Genomic DNA, 15059 nt, shown 5'->3' on the forward strand with positions numbered 1-15059 from the left:
GGAATTTTGCCTCCAGGATTCCAACTGCCAGGATGAAAATCCAGCTGGACTTGTGGGGTTCAGGATCAGAGCTCAGCCTCATCTCACTGCTGAGAGCAGAGGAATTGGGCAGGAAATGTGGAAAACACACAGGGGATGCAATGAGGAGAGAACTCCAGGGATTGCTGACATGGGGATGGGATTGTTCTAGGGCTGGGATAAACCTCAGCTCGGCCCAAGCTTCACAGGACTGATAGTTCTGGAGGAAAATTCCCAAATTCCAAATTCCCCAATCCAAATTCCTGCCCCAGGTGCTGCTCTGCTCCACACCAGCCCAGGGGAGATCCCAGCACTTCCAAACTCAGCACCCAAAAAAGGATTTATCCTTTTGAAAGGATCAATTCTGACCCAGCTGTGCTCCCCAAACTGCTGGGGAGGTGGAATTCTGCCAACACACCTCCCTGAGCCTCTCCTGCTCCCTGCCTTCCAAAAAATGCTTCCAGTACAACTTACAAAGTGAAATCTTGAAGGATCAGGACTGAATCCATCAAAAAGTGAAGTGGCTGCAGGCAGAGCTCCAGCAGGGCAGCAGGAAAGGACATTTGGGGTTGTCCTGGGAGGCATTTCCAGGGAGATTCCTGGAGATTCCTCCTTGCTGGGGCAGAGCAGTCTCCTCATCCTCCTTCCCATCCCAGCTGGGAAGAGCAGCACTGGAATTCAGCAAGGGTTTGGCATTTTCAGGATGGAAATGCAAAACTGGGTTTTTCCTCCAGCTGGAGCTCAGGAGTGGAAAGGATGCCAAGCCTCAGCTCCAGCAGCAGCTGGGGTCAGAATTAATCCTTCCCTCCCTGGGTTTCCTCAGGAAATTGTTCTAAAAAGCTGGGCAAGGAGCAGACTTTGCCTCCCCTCGAGGTTCTGACGGGGAAATGCTGGCAGAGCAGAGGGAGCTGCTCCATCCATGGAGAGAATTCCCTTTTCTCCCAACCAGCTGTTGCTCTGTCTGCTCTCAAGGTGGAATTCCAGGGAATTTCAGCCACTGGAGTGTCCAGAGGAGGGGCTGCAGTTCCTCCTGAGGGAATATGAGGTTGGATTTGGGGAAAGGTTCTTCCCCCAGAGGGTGCTGAGCACTGACCAGGTTCCCCAGGGAATGGACACATTCCCAAAGCTGCCAGAGCTCCAGGAATGTTTGGAAAATGTTCTCAGGGTGGGATTTTTGGGGTGTCTGGATGATCCTTCACCCTTTGATTCTATGAATATTTTTCCCTGCACACACTTTCAACGAAACTCGAAAAATAAAATTAAAAACTATTATAAAAGTGATAAAGACAGTCCTGATTTGAAGGACAAACAGAGAAAAGCATCACAAAACCCCCAGGGATAAACCTCAAGTCACTCTGAGCCTCTCCTTCCACCCCCTAAACGCTCCTGGCCCCAAACCAGCAGGGAATTACCCCAAAAAACCCCCCTGAGAGGCACAACCCACACCTCCCAGCAGTGCAACTCATCCAGGGGATCACTAAAACCATCCCAAGCAAACAATATTTGCTCACTCCAACCTCCAGCCCCAGCCTGGAGACGCTGATTGATTGCACAGCAGAGTCAATAAAAAGAATCAATAGGAGATGCTCAGCTGAAGTACACAAGGAATGAGGGGAAGAGACTTCAAAAGCAGCAGCGAATGTTTTTGGTAGAACAACACAGACATCTGGGTATTTACAGACTCACCAGCCTCTCCTGGGACTGGGATTAGCAAAGCTCTCTGAGAAAAAAAAGATTTAAGTTTCCCTGCCCTGAACTCGCAGGGAATTGGGAAATGTTTTTAATGGTTTTACTTCCCCTAAATCTCCCCAGCCCAGGGAACAGCCCAGCCCTGCACAGATCTGGTTTTCCCACAGCAGAACACCACAGCCAGCCTGGGGTGTGACACAGGACAGGGAATGTGACCCTGGGAAGCACAAAATGCAGTTCCACCTCCCAGGGTTTGAGCTGGAGGATCTGCAGGCTGTGGGATTTTCTGGATAATCATGGAATGGGTTGGGTTGGGAAGGAGGTTAGGGATCATCTCAGCCTGGCCCTGGATACTCCAGGGATGGAGCAGCCACAGCTTCTCTGGGAACAAATACTTTATTATCACTTTACTCTAAAATTGTAGTTTAATACTTGTTTTGCTATTATTTTCTCCCAAGTGGCATCCTTATTTTTCTCCAATTCACACCCTTATCTCAAGTTACAGCACTTCACTATCACTTTACTTTAAAAATCTTAATACCTGTTTTACCCATTCTTTTCTCCCAGTTAGCATCCTCAAGTTACAACACAAATACTTCACTATCACTTTAAAAACATAGCTTAATACTTGTTTTTCACATTATTTTCTCTCAGTTAGCATCCTTACCTCAAGTTACAACACAAATACTTTACTATTATTTAAAAATATAGCTTAATACCTGTTTTAGCCATTATTTTCTCCCAGTTAGCATCCTCATCTCAAGTTACACCACAACTAGTTCACCATCACTTTACTTTAAAAATCATACCTTAATACTTCTTTTGCTAGTATTTTCTCCCAGTTAGCATCCTTATCTCAAGCTACAATTTGAGGTAAGTTATAAGGTATCACTTTACTTTAAAATCATACCTCAATACTTGTTTTGCCCATTATTTTCTCCCAATTCACACCCTTATCTCAAGTTACAACACTTCACTATCACTTTACTTTAAAAATCTTAATAACTGTTTTCCCATTATTTTCTCCCAGTTAGCATCTTTACCTCAAGTTACACCACAACTACTTCACCATTGCTTTATTTTAAAAATCATACCTTAATACCTGTTTTACCCATTATTTTCTCCCAGTTAGTATCCTTATCTCAAGTTACAACTTGAGATAAGTTATAAGATATCACTTTACTTTAAAATCATACCTTAATACTAATTTTGCCCCGTATTTTCTCCCAGTTAGCATCCTCATCCCAAATTACACCACAACTACTTTACCATCACTTTACTTTAAAATCATAGCTTAATACTTGTTTTGCCTCTTATTTCCCTCCAATCAGCATCCTTAGCTCAAGTTACAACACAAATACTTCACCATCACTCTAAAATCATAGCTTAATACTTGTTTTACCCATTATTTTCTCCCAATTCACATCCTTATCTCAAGTTACAACACTTCACTATCGCTTTACTTTAAAAATCTTAATACCTGTTTTCCCATTATTTTCTCCCAGTTAGCATCTTTACCTCAAGTTACAACACAAATACTTTACTATTACTTTAAAATCATAGTTTAATACTTGTTTTTCCCATTATTTTCTCCCAGTTAGCATCCTTAGTTCAAGTTACAATTTGAGATAAGTTATAAGATATCACTTTACTTTAAAATCATAACTTAATACGTCTTTTTCCCATTATTTTCTCCCAGTTAGCACCCTTATCTCAAAAAACAACACTTCACTATCACTTTATTTTAAAAATCTTAATAACTGTTTTAGCCATTATTTTCTCCCAGTTAGCATCCTCAAGTTACACCACAACTACTTTACCATCACTTTCTTTAAAATCATACCTTAATACTTGTTTTTCCCATTATTTTTCCCCAGCTAGCATCTTCATCTCAAAGCACCAATGACTGCATTCCCCACCAAAAATGCCATGGTTTGGAACTCTGACCAAATGCCACCCCACATTCCCCACACCGCATTCCCCATCCCAAACCATCCAAACCACATCACCCCAAACCTCCCCACCCCAAACCCCATTGAGAGGAAATCCCATCACCTCTGCAGACGGGCAGGGGGAAATCCCAGGAGGCTCCGTGTCCCTGGCTGGCCTGGCAGGTGAGCAGGGCGTGTCCCTCGAGGAAGAAGCCAGGGTTGCAGCTGAACCTCACCCTGTCGCCGATGCTGAAGGTGGTGCCTTGCTGCACGCCGTTCTGCAGCCGCCCGGGGTTCCCACACGTGTGGCTGGGCAGGGCTGGAAGGAAAGGGGATGGGGAAGATGAAATTGGAAGGTCTTATAAATATGATTGCCTGGCAAAAGATGATGAGAGTATGGAAGGTATAAGGGAGATTGAGATGAAGACAAGCTGAGAATATGGAAAATATAAGGGAAATTGAGATGAAGAGAAGCTTTGAGTTAATGAACAACTAGAAAACAATGGTTTGGCCAACTGGAGGTTATCAATCCCCTCCAGATGGAACAACCTCTCTGCCTGCAGACAGCTCCAAGGGTCAGAGCAGAGCCTGCCTGATGGCAGAGGGTCCAGAAAGCAGTTTTTAGGGTTTAAAATATAACCCCATATGGTAATGGGATGATTCTTATAGGTTGTGTGTAGATGCTGTAGGGTTTGCAGATTGTTCTAGATTGGTTAATGAGAATTAGAGTATTCAAAATACAACTCTGTATGGTAATGTGATGATTCTTATAGGTTGTATGTAAATGTTGTAGAGTTTGTAGCTTGTTCTGGATTGGTTAATGAAAATTAGAATGTTTAAAGTATAACCCCCTATGGTAATGGATGATTCTTATAGGTTGTATATAAATGTTGTAGGGTTTGTAGCTTGTTCTAGATTGGTTAATGAGAATTAGAACGTTCAACACAGAAGATGATTTATTGTATTGTAAACAGCAACCAGGTAATTCTGATCCTTTTTCTCTCTATCTCTCTCTCTCTCTTGCTTCCCTGACCTGCTCTGAGCTGTGTCTGGCAGCCCCTAGCAGCTCTCCTACACCCACCCATGGGGTTTATTTATTTACTTCACAACAAACCCCATGCTCTCAGACCTGACTGCAGAGATCTCTCATCTCTGTCCCGACCGTTCAAAACCGACAAACAGACCCTCTAATCCTGCAGGATCCAATCTTACAGAAAGGGATTCTGGGGTTAGGGATGGGGAGTTGGCAGGGGGATGAGGTGGATGACATATCCAGAGGGAAATCCGAACTTAAAATGGGATCAGCGTCATTTAAAATGGAATAATCGTCACTTGGAACGGAATGGTTGTGATTTAAAATGGAATTCTCGCTTAAAATGGAATCGTTGTCACTTAAAATGGAATCATAATCACTTGGAATGGAATTGTCACTTAAAATGGAATCATAATCACTTAGAATGGAATCATCATCACTTAAAATGGAATCATCATCACTTGGAATGGAATTGTCACTTAAAATGGAATCATAATCACTTGGAATGGAATTGTCACTTAAAACGGAATCATCATCACTTAGAATGAAATTGTCACTTAAAACGGAATTGTAGTAACTTAAAATGGAATAATGGGCGCTTAAAATGGAATCATCATCACTTAGAATGGAATAAATTTCACTTAAAATGGAATCATCATCACTTAGAATGGAATTGTCACTTGTAATTGAAAAATCGTCACTTAAAATGGAATCATAATAACTTAAAATGGAATCACTGTCACTTAAAATGGAATCATTGTCACTTAAAACGGAATCATTGTCACTTAAAATGGAATCATTGTCACTTAAAATGGAAAAATTGTCATTTAAAATGGAATCACAGTCGCTTAAAATGGAATAAATTTCACTTAAAATGGGATCATCAGCCCTTAAAGTGGAATCACTGTCACTTAGAATGGAACCATAACAATTTAAAATGGCATCATTGTCACTCCAAATGGAATCATGGTCACTTAAAACGGAATTGTCACTTAAAATGGAATAATTTTCATTTAAAATGGAATCATAGTCACTTAAAATGGAATCATTGTCACTTAAGAAGTAATAATCAACTCGAACGACCTCAAAGCTCACCCAGAACCCATCAGGACCCTTCAGAATCAACATTTAAATATCATTTCTACTAAATATGCACAGAAAAAAGCAAACTTCCCTCCCCAAGCTGCTGAGTCAATGGGATCCTCTCCTTCCTGAGCAGTCTGATTGATTTCTAAACTAAAGGAAGGAACTGAAGGATTATCTCATTTCACCTCATCATTTTACACCATCCCAGGTTATTCCAACTCAGCCTTGGACACTCCCAGATTTTCTGGGAATTCCATCCCAGCCCCTCACAAGCAGCAATTTCTTCCTCAAAACTAAACTTTTCCCTCAATTTCTATCTAACTTGACTGCATTTGGTTATTCAGCTCGATTTAATCCCATTTTTCACCAAGCCCCAACCCCTGCAGGGTTATTTTCACACCTCAAAACTACACAAACCCCAGCAAAACCCACACCTGGCAAAAAAACCCCAAATGTTTCAGCTCACTGAGATTCACAATTCCCCATGTTTTACCCAAATTTCACACACTTGCATCCAACCAGACCCAAACACAGCTGGACTCAACTCAAACCAGAGCCCAAAAAAATCAGGGGAAATGTGGAATTCTCCAATCTGAGCTGGGAAATGCAGCTGAAATGCCAATAAACCCTCAGGCAGTTCCTCTGCACAGCACTTCCAGGCATTTTCACTAAACCCCACAGCTTTCCAGAGGAGATCGACTGCAATCAGGGTTTTAGGAGATATAAAATCTGGGGAAAGACAACCAGACCTAAAAATGGCTTAATTAAACCCAAATCAGGCTTTAGTGCAGCATTTCCTGCTCTGGATCCTTTTCCTCAGGGCTGGGAGAACAGGGGATTCCCAAAAAAATGGGTTGGGAAGGGGAGAAGATGAATTTCCAGGAGCAAAGGGAGATCTGCTCTGCAGCCTGCCGAGGAAAAAGGGGAAAATTAAAAGGAAAATGATGCCCTGGAACACGTGGAGAGGGAAAAAACCCAGCCAGGGCTGGGGGAATGGGACAGAAATCCCCAAATCTCCCATGGACAGAGCTTTGGGATGGGGATTGGAGCATCCCTGCCAGGAGGAATCCCAAATGGATGCAGGATCAGCTCCCAGAGAAGACTGCCTGGTTGTGTGGTGAGCCCAGTTCTGGAAATTCTGAAATTAAACATCACCCTGAAGTGGGATTTATTTTAATGGTGCATTCAGATTGACCCCTGAACTGCTTCAGTCAGGTTTTTGGGTTTTTTCTGCTGTCCCTACGAGCTCTGGTTACACAGAGCATCCCAAAAGTCCATTTTGGGGGATTTTCTGCTGTCCCTGTGAGCTCTGGACACACCTGAGTGTCACCAAGCCCAGGTTTTGGGGTTTTCTGCCATCCCTGTGAGCTCTGATCACAAACCTGCACATCCCTAAGCCCAGGATTTGGGATTTTCTGCTGTGACTCTGATCTGAGTGTCTCCAAGCCCAGTTTCTGGGGTTTTTCTGCTGTGACTTTGAGTTCTGGACACACCTGAGTGTCCCCAAGCTCAGTTTTTGGGGTTTTTCTGCTGTCACTCTGATCTCTGAGTGTCCCCAAGCCCAGTTTTAGGGCTTTCTGCTGTCCCTGTGAACTCTGGTCTCACAGAATGTCCCAAATTCCAGTTTTGGGGCATTTCCAGGAGATTTTCAGCTGTCCCTGTGAGCTCCAGTCACACCTGAGTGTCCCTAAGCCCAGTTTTGGGGATTTTTCTGCCATCCCTGTGAGCTCTGATCACAAACCTGCACATTCCCAAGACCAGGATTTGGGGTTTTTCTGCTGTGACTGTGAGTTCTGGACACACCTGAGTGTCCCCAAACCCAATTTTTGGGGTTTTCTGCTCTCTCTGTGAGCTCTGATCACAAACCTGCACATCCCCAGGCCCAGTTTTTGGGGTTTTTCTGCTGTGACTCTGAACTCTGGTCACACAGAGTGTCCCCAAGCCCAGTTTTAGTGCTTTCTGCTGTCCCTGTGAACTCTGGTCACACAGAATGTCCCAAATTCCAGTTTTGGGGGATTTTCAGCTGTCCCTGTGAGCTCCAGTCACACCTGAGTGTCCCCAAGCCCAGTTTTTGGGGTTTTTCTGCTGTCACTCTGATCTCTGGTCACACAGAATGTCCCCAAGCCCAGTTTTTGAGGTTTTCCTGCTGTGACTCTGATCTCTGAGTGTCCCCAAGGCCATTTTTTGGGGTTTTCTTGCCATGACTCTGCTCTCTGAGTGTCCCCAAGGCCAGCCCTGGGCTCCAAGCTCCTGACACAATTCCTTCCCCCAAAACCATCATTTCCATCCTCAAACAGCCCCTGGAGCTGGGAAGTCCAGCAGCAACTTCCCCCTGGAATGACTCCTGCCCTGGGAGCAGGAATGCTGTCAAACCCAAACGGGTGGAAAAGCAGCCCAGAACTAATGTTTCATTTTCTGTAATGATACTCAAACCCCCAATTTAATTAAATTACCAATGTCATTCTTTTTTTTTTTTTCTTTTTTTTCTTTTTTTCCAAATGAACCCATTCCTGCTTTTATGCCTCCATCCTTTAAAATTAATGAGTAGAACTCGGCTATAAATAAAAATCCATCATTTTTAAAAGTCAATCTCCACCACGAGCCGCTCTCTACTTAATGAACTGTGAAGAATCAGACAGCCCTGACCTGCCTGGGATCTTAAAAATCAGACTTGGAGAACAGGATCTCAGATGGAAATTCTGCTTCCCTGGGCTGCCTGCACATTTCAGATGGTGTTCCAGCCCAAACCTCCCCTCGGTGCTCTGCAGGGAACACAGATTGGGGTTTTTAAAGCAGCCCAGAGTGCAGGAGACAAGCAGATCTTCCAATTGCTGCTCGTGGAGAGAGGAGAATGATCCCAGAGGGGTTGGGGTTCCAGCCAGAGCTGGGCTGAGCTGCCCTGGTGAGGCTTTTGGGTTGATGGGAATTGATGCTTTAGGATTTTAGCTTCTATATGTCACATATCTGTAATTTAGGGTATAACTCTGGACTCTGTATAAAGTGCTAAAACTCCTGTTCCCAACATCTTTAGATAAAACAATTCCTCCAAGTAGGAATCCAAGGACACTTTGCTGCCTCAGAGCCCCAAAACATGTAAAAAACAGTGAATTGCGGGAGCAAATTTGGGGTGATTGACTTCATCAGCTGAAGGTGTAATTGGAGGATTAAACCTCAATATGTTAATGGACAGAACTTATAAAATATGAAAAACTTGTAACTCGCTGTCCATTTTGGGTGTAGCCTCTCCAGCAGGGTCTGTCTGCCCTAAATGCACCTAAAAGGCCTTTAATAAATTAATCTGCTTTTTATTCTCCTCACTTTGCCTAGGATCTCCTTCCAGGAGCTCTGGGGGTGAACAAGGCTCTCCCTGAACCTCCTTTTCTGCAGGCTGAACCTCCCAGCTCAACTTCCCCAGCTCTGCTCCCCCTGACAATCCCACAGCACATTCTGGAGCTTCCTAGGAACCTCTGGATCCCTGCTGATGCCTCCCTCAGCCTGGATTTGGGATTTACTCCTCCAGCCCTGAGCAGAGATAACATCATTGCTCATCCTTGGCTGCAGAGATTAGCAGAACTGGATTATTCACCTCCCATGTCACCCAGAATAAAATCATCAAAGCTTTGTCCTCCCCATTTACCAACTCCACTGCAGATTAGGAGCTCAGATTTTTTTTTCCTTTTCCCCCTCCCCACACAAGCTTTGTTCCCAGCAATGATGGGAATATTTCCCAGTGATTGTATGGAAATGAACACCCACAGAGCAGATTTGTCCAGCTGCAGGAAGGTGCTGTTAAGTCATTCTGGAGCTCAGGCTGCTTCTTCCCACGATGGATTTGGAGCAGCTCAGTTCATTTGTCTGCATCTGAACTGCTGCCAAACCTTATCTGATCTGATGCCAGGGGAAAGGAAATGGGATTAGCCTGGGGCAGTGGCACCTCCAGTGTCACCATCCCAGGGCCCTGGGGACCTCCCTGCCAAGGGGAGCCAGCAGAGGAGCCACACTGGGGTGTTTGAGGCCAGGTTTGGGTTTGTCCTGCTGTGACTCTGAGCTCTGGGCACAGCTGAGTGTCCCCAAATCCAGGTTTGGGGTTTTCCTGCTGTGACTGAGCTCTGAGCACATCTGAGTGTCCCCAAATCCAGGTTTGGGGTTTTCCTGCTGTGACTCTAAGCACACCTCAGTGTCCCCAAGGCCAGGTTTGGGGTTTTCCTGATGGGACTCTGAGCTCTGAGCACATCTCAGTGTCCCCAAGGCCAGTTTTGGGGATTTCCTGCTGGGACTCTGAGCTCTGGGCACACCTGAGTGTCCCCAAGGCCAGTTTTGGGGTTTTCCTGCTGTGACTTTGAGCTCTGAGCACATCTCAGTGTCTCCAAGGCCAGTTTTGGGATTTTCCTGCTGTGACTCTGAGCACACCTCAGTGTCCCCAATGCCACTTTTGGGGTTTTCCTGCTGGGACTCTGAGCTCTGAGCACACCTCAGTGTCCCTAAACCCACTTTTGGGGTTTTCCTGCTCTCTCTGTGAGCTCTGCTCACAAACCTGCACACCCCAAAGCCTCCAGTGCTCATCAACAGGAGCACAGCAGAACCACAACTGCCACCAGAGGTGACACCAGAGTGACCTGAGTGGCACCTCCTGAGCAAGAAACCATGGAACCAAGGAGATGGAAAACAGGGATAAACCCAGCAGAACCTGCAGATCTCACACTTCCTGAGGCTTCCAGCCACTCCTCAAAGCCACTCATCCATCAGAAATGAACCTGAAGGGCACAAAATCAACTTCTCCTGGAGCAGATCTGCTCTGACCTGTGCTGGTTTTGCATAGCCCAGAACATCATTTAACATCTTTAACATCTAAGAGAAATTTAAATCCCTCAGACACTTCTACTATAAATTTTTTAATTGAAAAATTTAAATTTCACTTGATTTTAAAGTTATCTTCATTTTAAATTTATCTTTAAATTTTTCTTTAAATTTCAATTAAAAAAAAATATTAAATTTCTCTTAAATGTTAAACATTTTAAATTTCTCTCACACGTTAAAGATACCTTGCTGATGTTTTGGGCTAAGCAAAACCACCACAGGGCCAGAGCAGATCTACCTCCCAAATTTCCCAGGGAATCACCTGGAAGTGAACTGAACCAACTGGAAATGGAAACAGGAGATTTGAGGTTTTCTATCACCAGGAGCTGCAGAGCTCCACACCTGCTGATCCAACTGGAAATGGAAACAGGAGATTTGAGGTTTTTCCATCACCAGGAGCTGCAGAGCTCCACACCTGCTGATCCACACCAGCAGCCTCACCCCATCCACAATGAAAAGGAAAAATTTCCATTTTTCACCTCCATCTCTCCCTGCTCTTCTCAACTGCGAATTTTTTCAACTGACTCCCAGGATGGTTTATTTTCCACTGAATTCCTTATTCAGCAGCCACCTGAATCCACTCCAAGCTTTGTCCCAAACTGCTCCAACATCTTGAAAAAAGGGCTGGAAATGAGGAATTCCTCCTGGCTGGAAGCACAGGGAAGGACTGAGCTGTTTCCATCCTTCACAGGAGTGAAAAGGGAAAAAACTTTGGTGGTGTTTAAAGATATCCACACCACTCCAGATGTTCCCAGGAGCTTCCCACTGCAGCAGCTTTTTGAAGAACTGCTGCTCCACACCAGCACCTCCATCCCTTCCACCTTCACCTCTCTCATCCATTCCTTTCCACTCTTCCCACCCCAACCTTCCCCACCCCTTAAAAACTCCACTGTTGAGTTTCCAGCTCTCAAAACCTGCTGAGCCGCCTCGTTCCACTTCATTCAGAATTAATTAGGAGTCCTGAAGTCATTAGATGTGACTCAAGGCATCCTTGGCCACAGTCCCACCGTCACAACGCGCCCAGCCTCCTCACATCATCCTCTCCCAAACCCCCCAAAGCTCTGGCTGGCAGCAGGGGATGGAAAGGAATTAAAAAAAAATAGAAAATAAAAAAAAAAATTAAAAAAAATAGAAATAAAGAGTTGTTCCTCTCCTCCCTCACCAAATCGATGGATTTCAGCTCCTTGACCTATTCCAAGGACTTCCAAACAAAACCTAAATCCATCCTCACCTCCCTGTTTCCAATCCCAATTCACCTCCAGCTCCGTTCTCTCTGTTGCTATCGCCGGAATTTGAAATTTGAAATATTGCTGAATTTCCATATTGCTGGAATATGAATTCCACCCGAGCTTCAGGGTGTTCATCTCCACTCCACCCCCTATTTACATTGCTAAAAGCAGCTTTTTTATGGCTCCAATTACCCAGCCTGGTTTACGACAGAGATTTCCACACCATCATTGTTCTAACCTTGAAATCTTCTCTCAGAGTGCAGTTTTTATGACACCAGGCTGTACTCTGTCTCTTCATTCCCAACTCGTTTCCATCCCCAATAAAAGGGAAAGGAAGGCGAGGCAGAGCTGCCAGAGAAGGAACTGGCAGCTCCTCCAGCAGCAATGATTTATAAATTATTTTTAAAGAATTTAGGAATTCTTTTTTTCCTGCACGGAGCAGGAAAAATAACAAAATCATTGACCTCAACCACTCGGCTCAGCCAGTGCTGTACATGTGGCTCCAAATTCATCCTCACTCTGATTTTTTTATTTTTTTTTAAATTTTTTTACATTTTCTTGCCTTTCCTGGATTTTAGGGAGGGGTTGGAAGTCAATATATCCATGTGAATCAACAGGAGGGCAGAGAGATTCTCTTCATGAGACTGCACTGCATCCCAGAAATTCAAGGCAAAACTCAGTTTTTTTTTAAGAATATCCCAAAGATTTCCATCACAATTTAAAAATGAAGTGGAATACCCACAAGTGGAGGAGAGATCCACATGGATCCATTTCCTCTCACTCTGCATCCATAACTTTTGGGCCAAGAGCCCCAGGGACACTCCAGGAGTGGCTGAGCTCTTTCAGCAGTATTTTAGTGCAATCTGCTTCACTTCACAAGACTTTTAATCTTCAGAAGAACTGTCCAGAGTGTGCTACAGCAAAGGAAATAAATGGGATGGTTTTCATTTCATTTTATCCCTTTTTTTTTTTTTTTTGGTGCCATGATTTGTTTCCAGTCCAGCCAGAGATAAAGCTAAATGGAAACTATTTTTCCCCCTCCTCTAATATTTCTCTGCTCACTAAAAAACAGCCAGAAAAGTTACTTTTGGATAATAGCAGATCAGAACGGTTCATCATCCATCTTGTTTGTGGGAGCAGTTCTGGGGCTCTTTTTAAATTTTTTTTCGGGGGAAACTCAGTTTAAATTTTCAATTTGTTTCTGGAATGTGCCACATTCAACTTCAGCACAACTTCCAAGGATATCCCCCAGGCTGGGAGAGGATTGGATTGGATTGGATTGGATTGGATGAAATCATCACACTGCAAAAATAGCAGAAGATTTAAAGCATGAAAGCAGTGAGATCAGGAGAAATGGGGGAGGAAATGATCCCAGGTGGCTGCAGAGGAATCCTGAACAGCTGAGGCTTTTGGACACTCCTTCTTTAGATTTTCAAATTAACGGCAGCACTTGCTGAGCACAGCAGAGGAAGCCTGGCTGGAATGAGGATGTAAATCCTAGGATTGTGGAATGGTTTGGGAAGGAATTTTAAATCCATCTCATTCCATCCTGCCATGGCAGGGAATCCTTCCACTGTCTCAGGTTGCTCCAAGCTCTGTCCAGCCTGGCCTTGGACATTTCCAGGGATCCAGGGGCAGCCACAGCTTCTCTGGGAATTCCATCCCAGCTCTCACAGGGCTAATCTCAAATTTAAACCTAAATCTCTAATTTAAGCCTAAATCTCTAATTTAAACCTCCTCTCCTTCAGTCTGACCATTTTTCTTGTCTGATCACTCACTCCACACCCTCTGGAAATCCAGAAATCTGGCTCTAGGAATCTTTTCTGCTCCTCCAGAACAACCTGACCCATCCATCCTGAGCCTGGGATGCAGCAGGATCCTCAGCAGCACCCCAGGAGGAGGTCAGGATGGGTTTATCTCCCCAAAATCCCCAACCCTTCAGCCTCTCAGTGCCACACCACTCCAACACGGATTAATTGGAAGTAGGTGGTGAAGTGTTTTGCTGAGCAGGAACAGCATGAAGTGTGTGTTTAAAGGCTCCATTGAACTGGCATTGAACAGCTGCAGAGAAACTGGAAAGCCTTTCCCTGGGGAGAAGGAGGAGGAGGAGGAGGAGGAGGAGGTGGAGGAGGAGGAGGAGGAGGAAGAGGAAGAGGAGGAGGAGGAGGAGGAGGAGGAGGAGGAGGAAGAGGAAGAGGAAGAGGAAGAGGAAGAGGAAGAGGAAGAGGAAGAGGAAGAGGAAAAGGAGGAGGAGGAGGAGGAGGAGGAGGAGGAGGAGGAGGAGGAGGAGGAGGAGGAGGAGGAGGAGGAGGAGGAAGAGGGAGGTTTGACATTCTCTGCCTCTCTGCCTGAGCCCAGGTTTCTCCATTCTGGGGGAAGCAAGCCCTGCACCTCCTGCAGCCCAGATCAGCAGGAGAGCAGAATTCCCTGCAGCCCCAGGAGCTGAGCTGCCAGCTGTGGCTAGCACAGGTCTTTCCCGTGAGAACATTCTGCTGTGTTTTATAAACAAAGATAAAGTTTGGATGTTTTTCAAACAGTGTTTCAAGACTTGGACAGTTCAGGCCTGGCCAGTCAGGCCTAGGGGGAGGTTTCTGACTGACCAATCTGGGCGACCTCTGAAAACTCTATATATATATGGAAATCAAAATAATAAACGCCTTTTCTTGCTACACTGAGAACTTGGGTCCTCTTTGCCAGCGGCTCAACAGGCACAGCCAGCCAGGATTAGAGCTTCAGTCCATGCTGCTCACCGGGGCTGAGAGCTCAGCCTGCTGACAGGAGAGAGGCAGCTGGCAGAGCTCTGAGTGCAGTGATGTGTCACTGTTGAGCTGCTAGCAGAGAGGAGAACCCAGTTCTCAGTGGCAAGAAGGAAAAAAGCCTTTATTGTTTTGATTTCATCATATATATAGAGTTTTCAAAGGTCACCCAGATTGGTCAGTCAGAAACCTCCCCCTAGGCCTGACTGGCCAGGCCTGCACCGTCCAGATCTTGGGACACTGTTTTTAATAACATCCAAACCTTATCTTTACTTATAAAACACAAAAGGATTTCTCATGGGAAAGACCTGTGCTAGCCACAGTGATGCCACAGGGATTTCTGCCCCTTTTTCTTCTCTTTTTGCTTCTCCCAGTGTTTTCCCTACCCTTTTCAAGACCAAACACATCCCAAAACTCCAAGCCCTGCCACAGCACAGACTGTTTTTGGGGAGGTTTCACC

At 44.9% G+C, this 15059-nt stretch overlaps 1 protein-coding gene across 2 annotated transcripts in view; it reads right to left on the reverse strand.

Annotated features, from left to right (window-relative positions):
- CSMD2 (CUB and Sushi multiple domains 2) overlaps positions 1-15059 on the reverse strand; it is a 301010-nt gene that overhangs the window by 199702 nt on the left and 86249 nt on the right. For both annotated transcript variants that reach the window (XM_085081419.1, XM_085081420.1), the window contains exon 5: positions 3763-3957. In XM_085081419.1, the coding sequence (XP_084937545.1) occupies positions 3763-3957 (195 nt within the window). The remainder of the gene's footprint in view (positions 1-3762; positions 3958-15059) is intronic.

This window comes from Lichenostomus cassidix, chromosome 23 (assembly GCF_008360975.1).
Source record: "Lichenostomus cassidix isolate B80296 chromosome 23, HeHo_3.0, whole genome shotgun sequence".
NCBI classification, from domain to species: Eukaryota; Metazoa; Chordata; class Aves; order Passeriformes; family Meliphagidae; genus Lichenostomus; species Lichenostomus cassidix.